Source organism: Mesoplodon bidens (assembly GCF_964165515.1).
Source record: "Mesoplodon bidens genome assembly, chromosome: 8".
Classification (NCBI taxonomy): Eukaryota; Metazoa; Chordata; class Mammalia; order Artiodactyla; family Ziphiidae; genus Mesoplodon; species Mesoplodon bidens.
This window is the reverse complement of record NC_138165.1, coordinates 95325254-95344492: the sequence shown is the minus strand read 5'-3', so window position 1 is coordinate 95344492 and position 19239 is coordinate 95325254. Positions and strand designations below refer to the sequence as shown.

The 19239-nt window shown below is 57.9% G+C and overlaps 1 protein-coding gene across 11 annotated transcripts in view; it reads right to left on the bottom strand.

Moving 5' to 3' along the window:
- SPEG (striated muscle enriched protein kinase) overlaps positions 1-19239 on the bottom strand; it is a gene marked incomplete at its 5' end in the record, with an annotated part of 56151 nt that overhangs the window by 21480 nt on the left and 15432 nt on the right. For 6 of the 11 annotated variants that reach the window (XM_081242056.1, XM_081242046.1, XM_081242052.1 and 3 more), the window contains 9 exons: positions 2315-2538; positions 2645-2834; positions 2933-3091; positions 4214-4474; positions 6954-7174; positions 8059-8147; positions 8383-8558; positions 17541-17723; positions 18069-18212. In XM_081242056.1, the coding sequence (XP_081098182.1) occupies positions 2315-2538; positions 2645-2834; positions 2933-3091; positions 4214-4474; positions 6954-7174; positions 8059-8147; positions 8383-8451 (1213 nt within the window). The remainder of the gene's footprint in view (positions 1-2314; positions 2539-2644; positions 2835-2932; positions 3092-4213; positions 4475-6953; positions 7175-8058; positions 8148-8382; positions 8559-17540; positions 17724-18068; positions 18213-19239) is intronic. The other 5 variants (XM_081242048.1, XM_081242049.1, XM_081242050.1 and 2 more) reach the window with 3 other exon arrangements.

Genomic DNA, 19239 nt, shown 5'->3' with positions numbered 1-19239 from the left:
CTTCACTCCCACCCGCTACAGGTGGAAGGGAAGGGTGGGGCAGAAACAAGGAGGGTGTCCATCACGCAGCACACTCTAGGTCCAGGCCACCAAGTGCACACCTGCAGCCCTGCACCTCTTGCCTGTCCCTCCAGCACTACAGGCCCAGCCACTTCTCATCCTCCTCCCACGCCAGTTCACTCTCTGTGGGTTCCTGTCCTGGAGAGCTCCCTCTTCTCCATCCTCACAGCCACTGCCGGTCCCATCTCCAGCTCAGAGCCCATGAAAGCCTCCACATGTGCGGTCCACACCCCACCAGCAGCATCGCATGTGATCTCTCGATCTGGGGACCTTAATGGCACCTACTGCTAAGCAGGTGGCCTCCAAAGGCCTCAGCCCAAACTCCCGTCCAGCCTCGTCTCCTGCTATTCCTACACGTCCTGACCCCGACCCACCATCAGGTCCCTGAACAAGCCACATGAGTTCTTTCTCCAGGCCTTTGCTCACAAAATGCCTCCCTTCTGGACTGCTCTTCTCTTACCTAAGGCCTCTTTCTCCTTCAAGATGCAGTTCAAGTGAGTGTCAGCCCTGGGAAATCCTCTCCACGCCCCTGGTCCCCTCTGTACCTCCATCTCTGACTCCCTCCCCGGGACCTCCAGCACCCAGCCCACGGTGCTTTGGGTGGTCCTTCCTCTTTTCTTGCACACATCACGCCTCCTGTAAGCTCCTTAATGACAGAGCTTGTATAGCCTGCCAGGCCCAGAACTGGATGCCTTGCATGTAGTAAGTGCAAATACATTAGATTATATATTACAGTAAGAGTTGCTTCCATTGTACCCAGCCCATGCCAGATACTTGACATACATTTTTTCTCCATAATCCTTTCAGCAACCCTGCAAAAGTATCCTCATTTTACCAGTGAAGGTCAGAGACATTAACGAACTCGTCCCAAGGTCACACAGCTAGTAAATGATGAAGCCATGGCTTGAACCTGGTTCCCTCTGATTCCAAAGCCCTCTCCCTACACCGTGCTTCCTGAATGATGGTCAGGAGGCCATCCCTGGCGGGACGTGAAGGGGAAGAGATCTGCACTGTCCTCTTTCCTTGACGTCAGGGCCATCCCCAAACACCCCTCCCTTCTCTTAGCGGTTATCTCTGCATGGAACACCCACCCATTCATTCATCTCTGCTGACACTATTTATAAAGGAAGAGAAGCCCAGGGCTGCCACTGACCCCAGATACAGACAGAAGCAGAGGCGCCGGCTCAGATCCTGAGACAGACACCCACCGGGGGCCTCAGAGCAGATTGTGATGAGATAGGAAGCCTGTGGGCTGAGCAAAGACAGTGGCAGAGGGGGCCGAGGGGAGGGTCAGAGCCGCAGTGGTGACACTAGAGATGGGAGGGGAGAGTGGGGCACGGGTGACAGGGGACGTCCTGGTTAGGAAGTCAGACGGTATTTGCCTGCCCTTGGGTAAACCCCTGTCCCTCTGTAGGCCTCACTTTCCCCATCTGTAAACAGGGGTCATAGTACCTGCCTTACAGGCCCGCGGTGAGGAAGGTGAGATCACGTCAGGCCTTTAGCACTCAGGGCCTGGCACTCAGAAGCGCTTAAGAGAGGGGAGTTTTGTCACGTGGCAGCCGTAAGAGGAGCCCACCACGGGACATGGGGTGGCACTGTCTGATGAGGCGTAGGTAGACCTTCTCACACAAGACTCAGACTCCTTCAAGGATGGAACTGAGATACACCGTGAGAAAGTACTTTTCCCTGCTCTGTCTTCTGTATTTACTACTGAACAACCCTGGACCAAGCATCCTTTTGATGCCAGACACGACCCACATCAGGCTTTTCACTGGAATTTCTCAAGGGGGCGTGAGCAGCATCGCTTTGTCAACACAGATGATGACGGCAGCAACAATAACAGCAGTAACACTAAGATTTAACACTCACTGCCCCCTCGCTATTTGCCAGGCCCCGCTCTAAGTGCTTCTGTGTATTAACTGCTTCAATTCTCCCAACAAGCCTACCACAGATGAGGAAACTGAGGCCTGAAGGCATTCTGTAACTTGCCCACAGTCAGCAGCAGGTTGGACTGCCCGTCCAGTAAGTGCTAACAGGACACCGAGGCCCAGAGTGGTGACCCAGCAGATGGGTGCCGTGTGGGCTCAAGGAAGGAGGCAGTGACCCCATAGCCTCTCTGGGCTCCCCTCTCCCAGACGCCCCATCCCTGACCAGGTGAGGTAAGGAAGGCCCGAGGTTGGGGAGAGGGGGCGGGCACTGCAAGCAAAGACGGTGCTGGAGGGGACACCCACAGGGTCCCTTCCCGGACACCTACACTGTGTCATACGCCGGTCATCGCTGCTCTGGATGCGGTGGCCATTGTGGAACCAGCTGATGGTGGGGTAGGGCAGGCCGGTCACCTGGCACTCCAGCATGGCTTCCTTGGCCAGTCCCACGTCCAGGTCCTGAAGCGGCCGCAGGAAGTCGGGCATGGACAGCCGCTCCAGCTCGCCCTGCTCCGGCTCCTCAGGGATGGACGGCATCTTCTCCAGCTTCGAGCTGTAAGAACCACACAACTGCCCAGAGGCCCGGAGCCGCACCTCCCACCACAGGGCTGGGGCCCCAGAGAGGCAGCCCTGGCAGCACCGGGGGCCCCGGGTGGTACCTAGGGCCAGTGGCAGGCGTCCGAGGCTCCTCCACGTAGAGCTGGGCCGAGCAGTGGGCCTGGCCGTGGGCGTTGGTGGCACTGACCTCGTAGAGCCCCTCGTCCTCACTGCCCACGCGGGCGATGTGCAGCGAGTGCAGACCTCCTTCCTGCCGAAGTCGCAAGTTCTCGCTCTCCTCCACGGGGCGGCCTGGGAGGGAGGGGCGGGCATGCAGAGCAGCCTCAGCCAGGGGCCCTGCCCTCTGGCCCTTGGGGGTCCCCCAACATCTGCAGGGCGGAGGGCCATACCAAACTGAGTCCAGGTAACAGAGGGGGGCGGGCTGCCGCTGATCTTGCAGTCGAAGCGAGCTGCGCGTCCCTCCAGCACCTCCACATCCTCCAGCATCCACGTGAACAGGGGCGCCAGCGAGGGCCGCACTGTCAGCCGGGCGCTGCAGGTCAGCTCATCTGGTGGGGAGGGGTCAGCACTGGGGCAGGGAAGGCCACAGAGCCCCAGGCACCCCGACCCGTGGGTCCTGACCTTGTGCTGGGCAGGAAAAAGGAGCTGGGCCAGAACCTGGAGCCTGGGAAGAGCCCAGTGAGGTCCCAAGGCACCCGAGTGAGGCAATGGGCAAGATCTAAAGAGCGGACCATCTCAGGAGGCTGGCAGTCAGCAAGGGTGGGCGGCAGGCTGCCACGGTGGCTGGGGATACGGCAGGAGTCCAGGGCCTGGCCTGGCTCTCCCCACCTCACCTCATCCTGCCCACCCAGGATGAATCTCAGCACAGCTCTAGGAGAAGGGTCTAGAAGCCGAGCCCACTCCCTCCCCCACACCCCTCCCTTACCCTTGGAACTCTCCTCTGCCCCCGGGTCGTGCCCACACTCCCTCACCCACACCCCACACCCAGAGCAAGCGCCCCTGTGCCCGACTCTACCACCCCACACAGAATCTTCTGGGGGAAATAAGAGCCCCTTACGCGGACCTGATCCTTTCCTGCTTACAAAGCCCCTCTAGTGTCACCTTAGGTGCTCATCACCACAACCAAATGAGGCATTATCTCAGCTCTTCACATGAGGACGAGGACCAGGTCAGAGATGTCGTTAATAATAATAATGGCTGACATTTATTAGGTGCCACGCTTTGCCAGGTGCTGTGCTTTGTTCCTTACACACATTATCTCATTAGTCCTATCGATCCCCCTATGAGATAGGTATTATGATCCCTTTTTACAGATGAACAGTCTAAAGCTCAGAGAGATGAAGTAACTTGTCCCAAGTTACGTGGCTGGTACACGGTAGGGCAAGAACTGGAACCCCAGCGCAGGTGTGGTCACCACACTTCAGCAGCTGGCTCCCTAACGGGAACCACAGCGAACACTGACACAGAACACACTTTGTGCCAGCTGCGACAACAAGTGCTGATTTATGGAGGCAGGTGTACAGCACCACCTCCCACCCCACGGCTCTTCACCCAGGAGATGGAGCTCCGTTTCCTGGGCGTCTTATTCTGCGGCCGGTCCTTCACCTCCACTCCCCTCCCTCCAGCTCTTGGGTGCCGACGGCAGCCCTCTGGCCCAAGCGGGCAGTTACCTTTGGCCGTGCTGAGCTTGCAGGTGTAGACGCCACTGTCGTCCTCATGCACAGAGGTAAGCAGCAGCTTGCATTTCCGGCCATCGAAATGCATCTTGCACTTGAGCAGTGCGGGCTGCAGCAGGCGGCCTCGGCACAGCCAGTCTACCTCCACGTCGGCAGGACCTGCCACCAGGCACTCAAACAGCGCCATCTCCCCGGCCCCCACGTCCACGTCCTGCAGGGGGGCCAGTACGGCCAGGGACCGGCTTTCAGGGTGTGCTGGGGGAAAGCAGCCACGAGGGGCACACGTGGAGCAGAGAAACACGGGGCAAGGGAGACACACGCACACACAGAGAGACAGACAGACAGACACAGAGAGAGAGATGCATTTTGTTCCTTTGGAGACAGGGAAAGCCCGCCCACCCAGCAGGCCAAGACAGCAAGGAGCTCCCAGGCCTGGCTTCAGGATGGCAATCCCACGTGGGACAGAGAGGGTGAACTCAGGGGAAGTGGGAGGGAATCAAAGGCATGAAAACTGAGAGGGCCACATAGGGGCAGAGACGGCGGCGGAAGAAGAAAACACAGCACACCAGCTGGGTACAAACTGGACTTTATTTGAGCTAAGAAACAGGTATTTCTGAACATGTCCACACCCACTACAGCAGGCCCCTACTCCTGCGCCGAGCCTGGCTAACTCCCTCACTCCTGGACAGAGCATCCCTGGCCCTCGCCGTGAACAAGGGAGCCCCAAATGGGCCCTAAGCCTGCCCCGGGCCAGAACTCAGCCAGGCCTCTTCATCAGCACAAGGCCCAGGGGCCTCTGGCTTTTGGTCTCTTGTGAAATAAAAAGTATTGTGCCATTTGAAACCCATTTCGGGAATGGTCAGTGCCCATGTCCCCCTCTTCTGGAATGGTCAGTGCCCCCTGATCCCCTTGTCCACAGCCCCCTGCCCCTCTGGCCCCCTCCATCCTATGGATGCCATGCCCTGTCCTCTCCCCCTCTGCCTCACCCCACACCAGCTCGGAGGCATCCTTCCCTGACTGTCACAGACACACAGACAGACAAACGGAAAGACAGACAGGGCCTGTAGCAGCGGCAGCACATGCACTCGTTGGGTGCTCCCCTTCGGGGACAGACTGGGGGGTGGTCTTGATACCCCTCAGGGCCGCCCCCTCCTGGCACTCAGTCCATGGGGGGGGGCTCCCAGCCTGCCCAGCCATATGTCCACTGGGGGAGGAAGGGTCCACAGGGGCTCATGGGCTATCCCAGGATGCTGCGTGGGTGGGGAGGGGAGGGGAGGGGAGGCTGGGACAGGGTCCGGGCCGGCAGGGTCTGTGGGCAGGAGGCAGTGAAACACAGCGAGGTCCGAGAGGTGCCTGAGACAGGGGCGCGGCTCGGAGGGTAGCGGGGGGAGCGCAGGCGGCCCCTGAGCTCACTCGCCTGTGTACAGACAAAAACCTCAGTCAGCAAGCGGCAGGTTAGTGCAGCACACGCACACCCACGCAGCACAGGCACGCACGCGCACGCACACCTGGCTAGGGCCCCCCTAAAACGGCCAGGGCGGCACTGCCACCTTCAGCTCCCCCAAGGTCAGCCCTGGGGCGAGGGCTGGCAGTCAGTCAGAGGCCAGGTCTCCAGGGTTCCTGGGCAGGCAGAGGCCCTGGGCAACCAAGGGAGAGGCATTCCTAGGCGTCAGGGGCACCCCAAAGCCTGGGGGATAGTGGGAAGAATTCCAAAGAGAGAGAAGCACCGAGATGTGGGTTAACACAGAGAAGCAAGGCAGAGCCAGACCCTGGAGGGGAAGGAGCAGGCCAGAGAATGGGACTGGGTTTGGGGGGGTGAGAGCTGAAGAGTTCAGAGACGGAGGAGGTGGCGACCCCAGGAGCCAGAGGCAGAGGGCGGGGGAACTGAGGCTGGGGGGCCCAGGGAGCTGAACGTGACTCTCAGCGTCCAGGCTCCAACAGGGGGCTGGGGGTCTCCTCAGAGCTGGCCTCTGCCAGGAAGAGAGCGGGGGTGGCTGAGTGTGGAGCTACCAAGGGGTTCCTGGCCCTGAACTGCCCACGGGGAAGGGTGAGTAGAATGTGAGGCAGATGGCCTGCCTTCACGAGGAAAACCACTACCCCCGAGGGCAGCCTGGCCTGCCGTCCCTGATGCCCAGAAGGCCGCCCGCCGTTATGCCCCGAGTCCGGGGGCCCAGCCCTCTCCACATTTCCCAGCTCCGCTCACCCTGACACCCCTCGGGGCCCTGCGATGCTCCATGCCCAAGTCACTCCAAGGGCCCCTCCGGACGGGTCCAACTACCAGACACTCCCCACTGCCACCCCCAACCACAGTTATCTTCTGCATAGCCGTGGGATGGACAGAGGAGGCGAGAGATGAGTGGGGAGCGGGTGTGAGGAAGGGGCCTGGCAAGGGCAAGGTGACAAAGGCTTGGAAGAGTGTGGGAGGAGGACGGCCGGCAACAGGAAGCAGGGTCTCTCTGGCTGGCACCAGGGCAGGTGTGACTGAGTGTAGGGAAGGCAGTACTGTGTAGGAAGCTGAGCACTGAACAGTTTGCCGTGTGGCCTTAGGCAAATCACCTACCCTCTCTGGGCCTCAGTTTACTCAACTACAGCATAAGCAGCTGAACTTCGGGACCTTGAAGGCCCTCTCAGTTGTGGCATGCTAGAATAACTAAGCTAGTGTCAAAGTTGACACCTGGGCAGGGACAAGGCGGGGTCCAGGGCAGGGGGTTCGTAGAGAGTGTGAGGTACTCACCTCTGACCTCCAGGCGTGCCTCGCACTGCCGAGCGCCATACTCGTTAACCGCCTTGCAAGTGTAGAAGCCGGCGTCGCCCCGCTCAGCGGCCAGGATCCGAAGCTGGCAAAGCCCACCCTCCGCCTCCTCGGCGAAGCGCCGCTGGTCTGGGCGCACAGGCTGACGGTTTCTCAGCCTGTCAGAGGGGCTAGAACTCAGTCCCTGGGCCCAAGGTCCTGACCTGCAGGCGTGGGGAAGTGGGGCTGCAGAGGCAAGCAGGCCTCCCCTCCCTCCACATCACCTGTCCACTCCTCAGACCTATCCCGCTGACTGTGGGCACCCCTCACCCCTGGGTTACGGGGCTAGCTTTTCACCCTGACTCTGCCATCCCACCCCCTCCAGGAACTTCCAGCCCCCTCTGCCCACCTGGGTCTCTCCCCTCCTGGAACCTAACTGCACTTAGAGCAGCACCGAAGCTATTCAGATCTTAACACTTCTTAGATTTCATGTTTTGTTTTTATTTATTTTAATGGACAGATAGCTTTCCCACTTCCCAAAAGGACTATGAATGTTAAAAGATCGCACTGGGGACTAGACAATCAATTAAAAATGAAAAACAGAACCCAAACTAATAGAAAGCTAAGTGAACTGAGTAATCAAATGGCACCTGGGACGAAGCACTGCAGCTGAGGCCCGAGTTTAACTCTGGACTCTGGCAGCTCAGACACAAATTGTTGTGTGTGGGCCTAGCACAGGGCTGGGCACAGAACAGGCCTCAAAAATCACCCTATTGTCAAAGGATGGGTGTTGAGGTGGGAATGGCAGGGAACAGGCTTTCTCAGGAGTGAGATGACTCCTGGCTAGTCATGCCAAGCAGACAGGAAACCATGTGTTACCCAAACCCCTCCCAGAGGGGAAGCCCTGAATGAGCATGAACACCAGGCAAGGGGCAGCGGCATGTTGTGGGCAGCGGCACCACTGCACCTGGGATGAGGCCCCCTAGCCTAGGGCAGATCACTGGGAAGTCCACAAAGGGTCCACTGCCCTCCACCCAAAGCCAGGCTTCACAGGGCCCGGCCTGGAGTGGGGGAAGCTGGCAGATGGTGGTCAGTGACTGCTACTCACCAGGAGACCACGGGCTTGGGCTCGCCCTGCACACGGATGCTCATGGTGACATCTTGGCCCTCTCTTACTGACTGGTCCATAAGTGAGACCTGAAGGGGGGACCCCAAAGTGTCAGGTGAGACAAGGCCCAGCTGTGGCTCCTAGGGGCAGGGGGATCTGGGACAGAGGCCTGTTCCACACCAGTCTAAGGCTGGCTCTGGATAAGAAGGGTTAATGGGACCAGGCTCCAGGCCTTGCTGGAGCCTGGTGTGGCCCCAAGACCAAGGGGCCACACAAAGGAATAGGGGCACCCAGAGATCTGGGGGCTGGCCTCAGGGATCTGACCTTGAAGGTGGGGGGCGCCTTGGAGCCAGTGTCGGAGGAACGGCGGTTCGGGTCAGGACTAAGCTTCATGGTGGGGGCTCGGGGCCAGGTCTCCCCGGGCTCTGGGAACTCCTCTGGGGGGCTCAGGTACTCCTCGTCAGAGGTGATGGGGCTGCTGAAAGGGGATGTGGACCCGCCTGGAGGAGAGACACAGGAGAGGTAGTGGCGTAGAGATGCCAGGGGAGAAAGGGGGGCAGGGAGACAGAGAGAACTGGATGGAACAGCCTGGGGTCAAGGTCCTGATAAGGTCTGCAGTATCCCAGAACCCAGGAGCTCAGGCAGCTCCCACAGGCCAGCCCTGCCCTGACTTCACTTCCCCGGGGTTCCTACTCACTCGCTGAGTAACCTTTCTGCCCAGGCGTTTCCTGTCCCTGAGCCCCTGACTCGTGCTCTGCCACAGACTCTCCGAACCCTGACCCTAATCCTCCTGAGTGAGGGAACCATAGGGAACAGCCCGGGGCAAAGGATTCAGGCACCAGAGGGGCCATTCCTGGGCCCTGTGGGAGACTTGGAATTCCACTAGAGCAGGGAACCCACATTCCCGGCACAGAACTGCAGGCTCCCAATGCAGGCAGTTCACGTCTCTGGACCCCAGAGCGGCACAACCAGGACACCTGTTTCTCGGGTGAGCTGGGCCTGGTGCAGAGGAACACACACCTCAGACAAGCCCCATCCTGACCTCAGTGCCAGGGTCAATGAGGCAGCACTGTCCAGCCGGCCCTTCCCCCGCTCCCTTCTCAGCTTCCTGCCCCAGATACCCCAGGGACACCTGTTGGCCCCCAACCCTACAGCAGAGCCCCCAGAACTCTCAGGGGCTGGGAAAGCAGAGTTTGACTCATCCACAGAGAAGGGTGGCTCAGCCTGGGGAAGAGGAGGGGGCACCAGCATTGTCTTGGGGGAGGGGTGTCCCCAGAGCCCTGATGCCCTCCCCTGCAACTGGCCAGGGGCCCAGCCTCACTGAGCTGGCTCCTATCCGACTGCCAAATACAGACATGAATCTGCCGCAGCCCCCGGCCCCTCCTCCTGACCCCCCACCCCAAGCCCCTCTGGCTATGCCAGGAGCAGGGTTGCACCCCAACTCACCCCGAGACTGCACGCGGACCCCAGCCTGCGCTTGCCCCGAAGGCTCTGTCCTGGCACCAGGCCCTCCGGCTGCCTGCCCACTGCCCACCCCTGCTGGCCGCTCCCCAGGGAGCAGGAGCCCAGCCCGCCTGGCCCCACTCACTCTGCCGAGGCTCTGCACGAGGTCCTGGGGGAGGGGAAGGAACCTTAGGAGGGGAAGGAGGAGGTGAGGGCTGGCCAGGCCGGGACAGGCTGGGCGCCGGCAGGCAGCTGGCTGGGGAGGTGGTGCCTGCCGAGGCCACAGGCAGCCTGGGCCCTGGCGTGGAGGGGGGGGGGGAGGGGCGGAGCGGCCAGCTGTATTTAGCCACCCTGCTCACTCCCACGCAGCGGGATCTGCCTTTTCTCTCCTTACAGCTCCGGGACCCTGACAAACAAAGCCCCCTCAGTGGCACCTCCACTCACAGGACGGGGGCCTCAGTCCCCAGGGGAAGATGGGGGTGGCACTTCACTGCAGCAGCCAACATGCTCGCACGGACCCATTTGTTTCGACGTGTCCACCAGAGGAGGTACTGATGGCAAATGGCCCCTGTGGTGCCCCTTTCCCTGACCAAATTGCCAAGGTCGCTGATGCTGCAATCCACACCAACAAGCCTCAAATACTCTGGCGCCGGGCCATACCCAGTCTTCTCTGGTGCTAAGAATCAGAGAGCTGTTCGGCCTCCTTCCCAGAGGTGCTGGCCCCCCAACTTGAGGGGCCCGGAATCCCACCTCTGCCTCCCTGTTCCTGCCATGGCAGCTTTGGCCCAGCAGCCCCACCCCCGGTTCCTGGGTCTGCACCCAACTCCCCTCCTACAGGCTCTACCAGGGACCTGTTGGCAACGCTCCCTCACCCCGTCAGCCCCACCAGAGCCAACGGTCAGGAGGATGAGGGCTGCTCCTCTCAGTGGCCCCCACAACTAGCACCCATCTGGACTTGGTGGCGATGGGGCTTGGAGAAGGGCAGAGCAGGGGAGCCGCTGAGGAGAGGTCACACGGCCTCCTCCCGCCTCCTATCACCCATGCCCCAGGGCCACATTCCCGAGCTGTGACCCGTGTTTCCCAACATTCCCAGTGAAGACGTGAAGACGGGCGGGGGCGGGGGCGGGGGCGGGGGGCACCGTTCAGGTTGGCTGTCCTGACATGGGGGTGGAAAGGGGAGTCAGGATGGCACTTGATGAGCCTCTGCTCTGGCCTGGGCCACTAGCTGATGCTGGGATCACCGGCACGGTCCCTGGAGGAAGGCACTCCCTCCCCCTCTGGGGTCACTTCCAGGTTGCACGGCACTGAAGCAGCTCAAGGGCCCAGGGAGGGACTGCGGAGATTAGAGCTGGATGGGCAGGGTTTGCAGGGAGCCAGAGACCCCTGGTGGTACCTGGGGGAATAGCACCCTAGGGGCGTCAGGGGACCAAGTGATTCAGGAGTCCTCAAGCCCCTTAGAGAGGGGAAGTGTCACAGCAGCCCAGGCAGGACGCTCAGGCTCCAAAGGAGTCAGAACTAGGCCTCTTCAAAACAAGGCAGCGGCCCCTCACCCCTCTGTACCCCCAGAACTGCAAGAACAAGGAGGCTGATCAAGGATTTGTCTCCAGCTCGCAGAGCCTCTGGGGCTCCACACCAGGCCTTGGTGCCACCCGACTTTTCACTGGCCCCACTGCCAAAACCATCTCTGTCCCTATATCCCAGCCCTGCTCCACCCACAAGCCTGGCTCTCACTGTGGGAAACACAGTTACACCAGCCAAGGAGACGGCAGCAGGTGCCCCCCAAATCTAAGATGCACATATGCCCGCCATGTGCTGGCCCTACACACTCTGTGCCCTTGTCTCGCCTTTCAACACTGCTTCCAGGTCAGATTCATTTAATGAAAATAATGGCATTGGGGAGCCCACAAGTTGGGAAGCCCTTCATCTCCAGACCAGTGCATCTCAACATCCCCTAAGGTGTCCCCAGGATGGATACAGTCACAGCCACCTACATGAAAGGCGTCACACAGGGCCCTCTACATCACGGTTTCTCAGAGTCGTCCCTGAACCACCCACATCAGGACTACCTGGGAAGCTGTTTAAACTATAAATTTCTGGGCCTTACTCTGACCTGAAGAAACATGGGAAATTTGTTAAAAGGCACCCCCCAGGGTGATTCTTCTGCACACAAAAGTTTAGGGACCCCTGGGACCAGGACAACCCAAAGAGGTAGTATCAGTAAGTCCCACCTCACTCGGCTAACAAACTTCAAGGCCAGGCTCCGAACCTTGGAGGCCTGGCTCCACAGCCCATATGCTTCGCACTGCACCACCTGGCCTCCCACCTGGCGCAAGGTCCCTGACTCACGGCAGTGCTGCGCAGAGTTCACCTGGCACCAGAATCGTGTGGAGTGCTCCTTAAATCACAGCTCGCTGGGCCCCAGCTCCAGAATTTCTGATCCAGTAGGTCCGGCTGGGGCTGATATCACGTAGCTCTAACACATTCCCAAGGTGCCGACGACGCTCCTGGTCTGGGGACCACACTTTGAGGACCACTACTCTGTGGTCTCCTCTGCCATCCCAACCTCCACTCTCAGGCAGATCCTCGTTACCCTTTGCAGATGCAGGTCCCCCCCAGCCTCTGCATATGACCCAGGTTTTTCTAGGGCCTTGTGAAAGTCTCTACCCCCATTGCCACCTCACACACAGTCCCTGCGGTCCACTCAGCCCCTGACTGTCCTGGAGGGCCTCAGGTACAGCTGGAAGGGCTGACAGTGGTGAAGGCATAGTGATGCCCTCAGAAACCTTCTGGCTGGTTGGGATGAACAACCAGATACACACACGACTGTAACAGCAAGCACGAATAAGGTGGCAAGAGAGGGGCAGATAAGGGCCAGACAAGTACAGAGAGCAGGATATTGCTTTTGGCTCAGGGAAGAAGGGAAAACTGATGGAAGGGTGGTATTAGAATTAAGAGTTTGGTTTAAGCAGAAAAAAGCAGGTTTCCTGGCAGAGGAAACCACTTGAGCAAATGCTCAAAGGCAGAAAGCGTGTGCAGAGAACTGTAGCTCAACCTTCTGGCTCAGAACTGGGTAAACAAGAAAGAAGTGGGACATGGAGTGTTGGAGCAGGTGCCTCCAGCCACCCTTGGGTCATCCTCAGGTCCAGGTGGTCAAGGCCAGGAGTGTGGCCTTCACTCTGAAGGCAAAGGGAGCTCCGTGAGGTTTCTGAGGAAGGAGTAACATGCTGGAGGTTCACAGCATGTACATAAATGGTCTGGCTGTTCACAGCCGGCTTTCCACACGCACCGTCTCAGGATTTCTATATATGTCTGCTGTGCAATCCCACCACGGAAGTGAGGGAAAAGAATGCACAGGCTGGCCTGCAGGTGGGAATTTCCGCAGGTGCTGCCGTGAGTATCTCCCCTTGGAAAAGGAGAAGGGCTGTGCTGAGCATGTTTCCATTTTGGCTTAAAATGGACAACGAAGCGGAGAGAATTTCACCTGGGCAGCCTGACCTAGCCATGGAAGTGGTTAACTCCCTACGTGGGTTACTTGGGGTTGCTGCATGTTTAGATAAATTGGCACCCATGATAGATTAGGTCCCCATTCTTCTTCTTTTTTTTTGGCCTTACCACACGGCTTGCAGGATCTTAGTTCTCCGACCAGGGATGGAGCCCAGGCCCTCGGCAGTGAAAGCGCTGAGTTCTAACCACTGGACTGCCAGGGAATTCCCCACCCTCATTCTTCTGACAGCTGTGCGTGAGGACCCCCATTCTGAGGTAACAGCCTTGGGGGAAGGCACGGATTGGGGCCGACCTGCTTCTGATAGACAGGAGTGGGGAGGGAGGGCTGAGTCGGGTCAAGGGACCACACTGGTTTCTTAGATGCTGTCCAAACCCCCATCAAGGATGGACAAAAGGGCCATGTGGCATTTCAAGATCCTCTCCAGGGACAGCCACTGCCTTCCCAAGGGAAAACCTGTAATTCTGCAGCAGACGGCCAAGACCAGGGCCAGGAAAAGAGGGGGGGCAGATGTTGGTGCTGTGATTTCTTCTTCCTTTCCTTTTATGTTCATGACCTCCAATAAACCACCTCTTTTCTGTTATGGTGGTGTTGGTCCTATAGGTGGGACCACAATGAGCTTTGTTAAGCCTCATCCTCTGGCCAAAAGGTCCTTAGCTAAATCATTAGCCCCACAGAGCCTCACAAATCTTATCAAGGAAGTAGCCCAGGAGTTACAATGACCCTTGCTTTGTAGATGAGAGCACGGTGGCCAGCTGAGGGGAAGTATAGAAGCCAAGGTCTCAGCTGGAAAATTCTAGAACCTTGGGCTCAAATATATGAGACCTGTGCCTGAGGGGAGGACTGAAGGCAGCAGGATGGAGGCCCAGGTGCACGAATCCCCTACGTTCCCCCTACTCCTGACCAGAGCCTGCGGTGGGGGTGAGCCGAGCATGGGCACACCAGGCACTCAGGGAAACAAAGCAGGACCAGAGCCATGGGGAAGGTGGGGACTCAGAGAGGAAGGAGAGGAACCCTCCCCCCAGGCTGACCCACCCACAGAGGGCATGGATAGTCTCTGCCTCTCCACCCCCTGCCCCAGGAGCTCAGGCTCCCAATTCCACCTTAACCCTGAACCCTTTCAGAGTCATGGGAAAGGGGATGGTGCAGCGCAGTAGTTAGGAATACAGGTTTGGGAGACCCGGGGACAGGGCTTCATTTCACGACCCGGCTTCCCAGTGGCCTCCGCTCCTAGAGCTAAGCACCCCAACAGGGTAGCCACGAGCTTCCTTAGACTATTTCAGTGCACTTTAACTAAAATAAAATGGAAAAGTCAGCTTTTCAGTCACACTAGCCGCACTTCATGTGCTCAACGGCCGGCCACATGTAGCCAGGGGCTACCCTTTTAGTGCACGTGAGAACATTTCTATCATCGGTTCTACGATTAGCGATGCTCTGGAGTAATTTGCTAAAGCTTTCCAAGTCTCAGCTTCCTCATCTGTAACATGGGCATGATAATAGAGGCTACCTCCCAGTGGGGGATTAAATGTGATAACCCAATCAACACAGGGCCTGATACACACGAAGCAGGCAGTAAATGCTAAGGAGTCACGTTACCTTATTCTGCCATCCATACTAAGTTCATCTGCTTCACAGGTGACTATTTCCATCACCCTAAATCACCTATTGCTTCTAACATTCTAAGGCAGATTATAGATGCTCAGTAAAGGCTGCCGGCCTTGTGCTAACTCTGCCACTTTATGCTTTCATCTTCCCACCTGTAAAATGGTAATATTACTACCTGAGATGTCCCTCTCCAAGGGGTATATATGGTGCGGTGCAGCTCAAGTAAGGGAAGAAATGTGAGAGGGTTTGGAAAAAAGTATCTGGCACTCTCCAAACACAAGAAACTGCTTAGAGAGATGTAGCACTCGGCACCCGATCGATCGGTGCTCACTGAAGGCGTGGGTGAGGGATGCGGGCAGCATGGAGAATGCTTAGCTTTAGTTAAGCACACCTCCCACACTCCCCAAGCCCCCGCCCCAATCCACACACCCGCTTTGGGAGCATGACCATGGTCTCCGCAGAGTTTACCAGTGGGGTGGAGCAGGCTGGGAGGGAGTCAGGGCTGGGGTGGGGCTGTCAGAGGCGGTGAAGACAGGCTGTGCCCCCCAAATCGCAGCACCCAGGGAACTACCTCTTCAGTTCTCCCTGGTCCCGAAGTTCCCAACCAGGAACTGAGATCTGTGGGATCTCAAAAGCTTGTCCTGTTGAGGGGGGAACCCCAAGAGGGCACTGGGAAGCCAGCCCTGGTTAGCAGGGGGTGCCGTGAGGAGCAAGAAAGGGAGGTGGTTCCGTAAGGCCTCTTCGCACAAGACGCTATACACTCCCTCCCCCAACCCGCTCCGCTCCCAGCTCCCAGCCTGGGCGCACACACACCCTTCCCTTGCTCCGCCCCCTCACTCCCTACAGACTCCAGACCTGGGACCCCCTCCCTTGCCAAATGTCTGCGCCACCCACTGGTCCCGCCCATTTCTGCTGCTCTCTGGGTCCACTGGCCCCCGGCCAGCTGCTCTGGACCAAACAGTGCCTTGTAGGGTAAGAAAATCTGCTTTTTCCACGACAGCCAAATCTAGACTCACATGCCTGCCCCTCAAGCCCTGGGGCCCTCCAGCCAGCCCTCCAGTTGCAGCCTGGCTGCAATGCCTGGTACAGCTGACTACTGTGATGAAGCTTTCTGGCTCCCCAGGGTGGAGGAGGCACAGAGATGCTGTGATGGGCTGAAGACCCAGGGACTGGGAAATATGGAGGGACTGCAGGCCTGGCAAGGGCAGGGGAGGAGTCCCCAAGGCACAGACAGTCTGAAGAAAGGGCAGAAGAGGAAGAGGCAGTTTCCCAGCAGCCTCGTGGAAACCCATGCTCCTGTGCACATCACCCCTTAATGACGCTAACAACTAACATTTGTCTACAGTTTTACAGTTCATAAAGCTCGTTCACACATTTGCTTTCATTCGTAAGGACGGTATAATTATCTCTGGTTTACAAACGAGGAAACTGAAGTGCAGGGAGCTTCTGCGTGGCGAATGCAGAACTCCCAGTCAAGTGCTGACAGCTGCCTTGCCCAAGCCTCCTTCCCAACCTTAAAAGGCTCCCAAATGGCCCCAAGCCAGTATTGGGGCAACCCGCCCACAAGCCCGTGCCAAATCTCAGCCCAAGCCAGGTATTGACCGGAGTCCTGGAGCCAGGTCTGAGCCACCTAAGGGGGAGCTGGGAGCTGAGTCAGAAGGCAGATCCCAGGGGTGATGGAAGGACGGAAGCATGCAGCAGAGGGATGGGTATGATTCAGCGTGGCGGGAGGGGTGAGGAGAAGGAGAAAGCCTAACACATGGGCTCCTGGGAGGTGTACGTAAGCTAAGGAAGAGGAAGACCTGCAGTTCTGCAAAGCCAGACATGTGCGGCCCAAAGGATCTAATGCAGGACTGGGACTCAGGTCAGATGCCACCGAGAACTCCCTAATCGTGACGGTGCTGAGGCCCCAGGACTATAGCAAATTGGGCTCTGTAATCTCGTCTCCTGCAGCACTCAGTGAAAGAAAGGGATAGAACAGTGCGTGCTGTTCCCTCTCCAGGCATGCCCGGCCCCACCCCCTGCCCATCTAATTCCCAGGCTCCTCAGGGCTCTGATGTCTCTCAGTCCAGCATCCCACAACTCTGACCGACCACTTGGCTGTTCTAGGCACTGGGTTCATCTGCCCTGCACTGTCCGCCAACCCAGGTCCTCTGATCTAAGTTCATGACCCAGTGATAATATCCTTAAGGGTTGAGTCTGTGACTTTTCCTTCTGGAACACCCCCTACCCAGCCTCACCTATCCTCCCCACCACTCCCCGCCCAGGGCTAGCACCTTGTCAGGCCCAGCAACCTGAATGACTTGAACTGGCCGTGCACACTGACACCAGTCCTCAACCTGAAAGAAAGTGGGCTTAAATCCAAAGGAAGCAGTCCGACACCAAGAAAGGACTTTCATAAAAACAGAAAACGAGGTAGCCTCAGCCACTGCCACCTCCCGAAAGGCGCTCTCGGCTGCACCTTCTTTAGGGCTCTGGGTGCCACAGAAGGAGCAAGGGAGTGGGGGAGGGCTATGGCACTTAAAAGCATCTCTTTCTACTGCGGGGGTGGGAAGGGTGGCCGTTCTAGACAGGAAACGGCCTCAAAAGACTCCTGATGGCTTTTAAGCCTTTTGAGCTGGGAGACTCTTTTTCTCTGAGACTCAAGAGTAATTTGCTTTCTCCACAGGACCCTGATCAGGGAAATGCCATGGGAGGATGGCATTTAGATGATGCTAAAGACAAATTTCAATGACTTCATGAGTTGGCCCATCTGGTGTGTGCCTTGGGAATTTGGCCCCTGCCCTGAAGCCAGGGCCATTTAAAATGCTTCCACCAGAGCAGCCAACACACGAGAACAGACTGCACACTGGTTGAGAGCCCAAGCTCCAGGCTAGGAATGGGAAGGGTCACTGCTCACCCCACCCGGCCCCAGGGCCCGCGGGCTCCCTACCAGGTCTCACGGCCAACGCAGCAGCACAGCTGGCCTGGCCCAGCTCGTTGGTGGCAGTAGCTGTATAGCTCCCTGAGTCGGCTGCCCGGGCCTCGCGGAGCAGCAGGGTGTGCCGCTCGCCTTCGGCCCGAATGAGAAGGCGGCCATCACTGCGCAGCGAGGACCCATCCTTCTGCCAGGACACTGTGCGGAAGCAGCGGGTTAACTAGGTTGCCGTTGCCCAAAGGGGCCCACTGGGGCCCGCCCCACCCCACACAGAGCCCACGGCACTCCTCTCCCACCCTAGGGAAACCCGAGGAATGCCCCTCAGTCACAGAAGCCTAGGCCTGCCCCCACCCCCCCACTCTCAAGGGATTCTGGAAAAGCTTCCCTCACACACACACAGAGGAGTCCAGCCAGCCCCATGGAGCAATGACCTCCCCCCTTCACCCACCCTACCCTGCCCTCTGAGGACTGGGGTCAGGGGCAGGGAGGGGGGATCTCCCCTCCCTCTCTCCATCTTAGCCTGGCCCCAGGCCTAGAGCTCACCTTGAGGTGGGGGGTTGGCGGTGACAATACATTTGAGCAGCACATCCACCCCCGGGGCCACCACCGCATTCTGCAGGGGTATCTCAAAGGCTGGAGCCTCCAGGGGCTCCTCTCCAGCAGACACATAGGAGTCATCCGAAGACTCTGCCGGAGACATGGGTGACAGGGTAAGGGGACACGGTCCCTGTGGGGATGACTCAGGGGGAGAGGGGGCAAACCCAGAGAGAGGGGCTTCTAGAAGGCAAGGGTTAGGGAGCAAAGGGTCTCTCTCCTGAATGTCCTGAGACAGGAAAGAAAGGAAGACAGAAGGGAGTTCTTCAACAGGACAGGGCGGCCTGGACTCCACAATGGTTTGGCTGCTCAATTTCAGCCACAGTTAGAGTGCTGGTTTCTGGAGGAAGACAGGGGCTGTGCTGTGTATGTCTTTACACAAATCAGGCATCAGGGATGGTAGATCAGGCCCTGCGTAAGGTGCTCTCAGGGGCACAAGACTTCACAAGCTTCCAAACAGACAGAAGACAAGCCAACAGCAAACCAAGACTTGAGCAATGATAGTGTCACAGGGCAACACGTGGTGAACTATCAAACTAGTGATGCCACTGGATTCAAAAGAGGGAGTGGCAGGTGCTTCCGGTAGCCACCTGAGAGGACTCATGAAGATCAGCTTAGACTGTGTTCATTCATCAAACAGTAACACTGCACTTACTGCTTACTCTGTACAGGTACCAGGGACACAACAGGAAATAAGATGCAGTCCCTGCTTACAGGAAGCTTGTACACACAAAGAGATCATAAAACTCCACTGTTGTGGCTCTCTTTGGGTATTTTCTAATTCTGACATTCTATAAGCTAGATAAAGCACAGTGTATGTAGCCAAAAGAACAGTGAGGATCCCAATTATGCTGTTTTCTAGCCCCATAACCTTGGGCAAATTAGATAATCTCTGTGCCTCAGTTTTATCTGTAAGATGGAGCTGATAAATAACACCCAACATCTTGCAGAGCTGACATACAAATTAAAATAAAGTAACATCCCTAAGTGCCCAGTTAACACAATGCCTGGGACACAGCTGTGGATATGCAACAATGTGGCTCGGGAAATGGCTGTGGATATGCAACAATGTGGCTAGCAGGATCATGAACAGATTCCTAATCATCTCTAAAGATTTTGA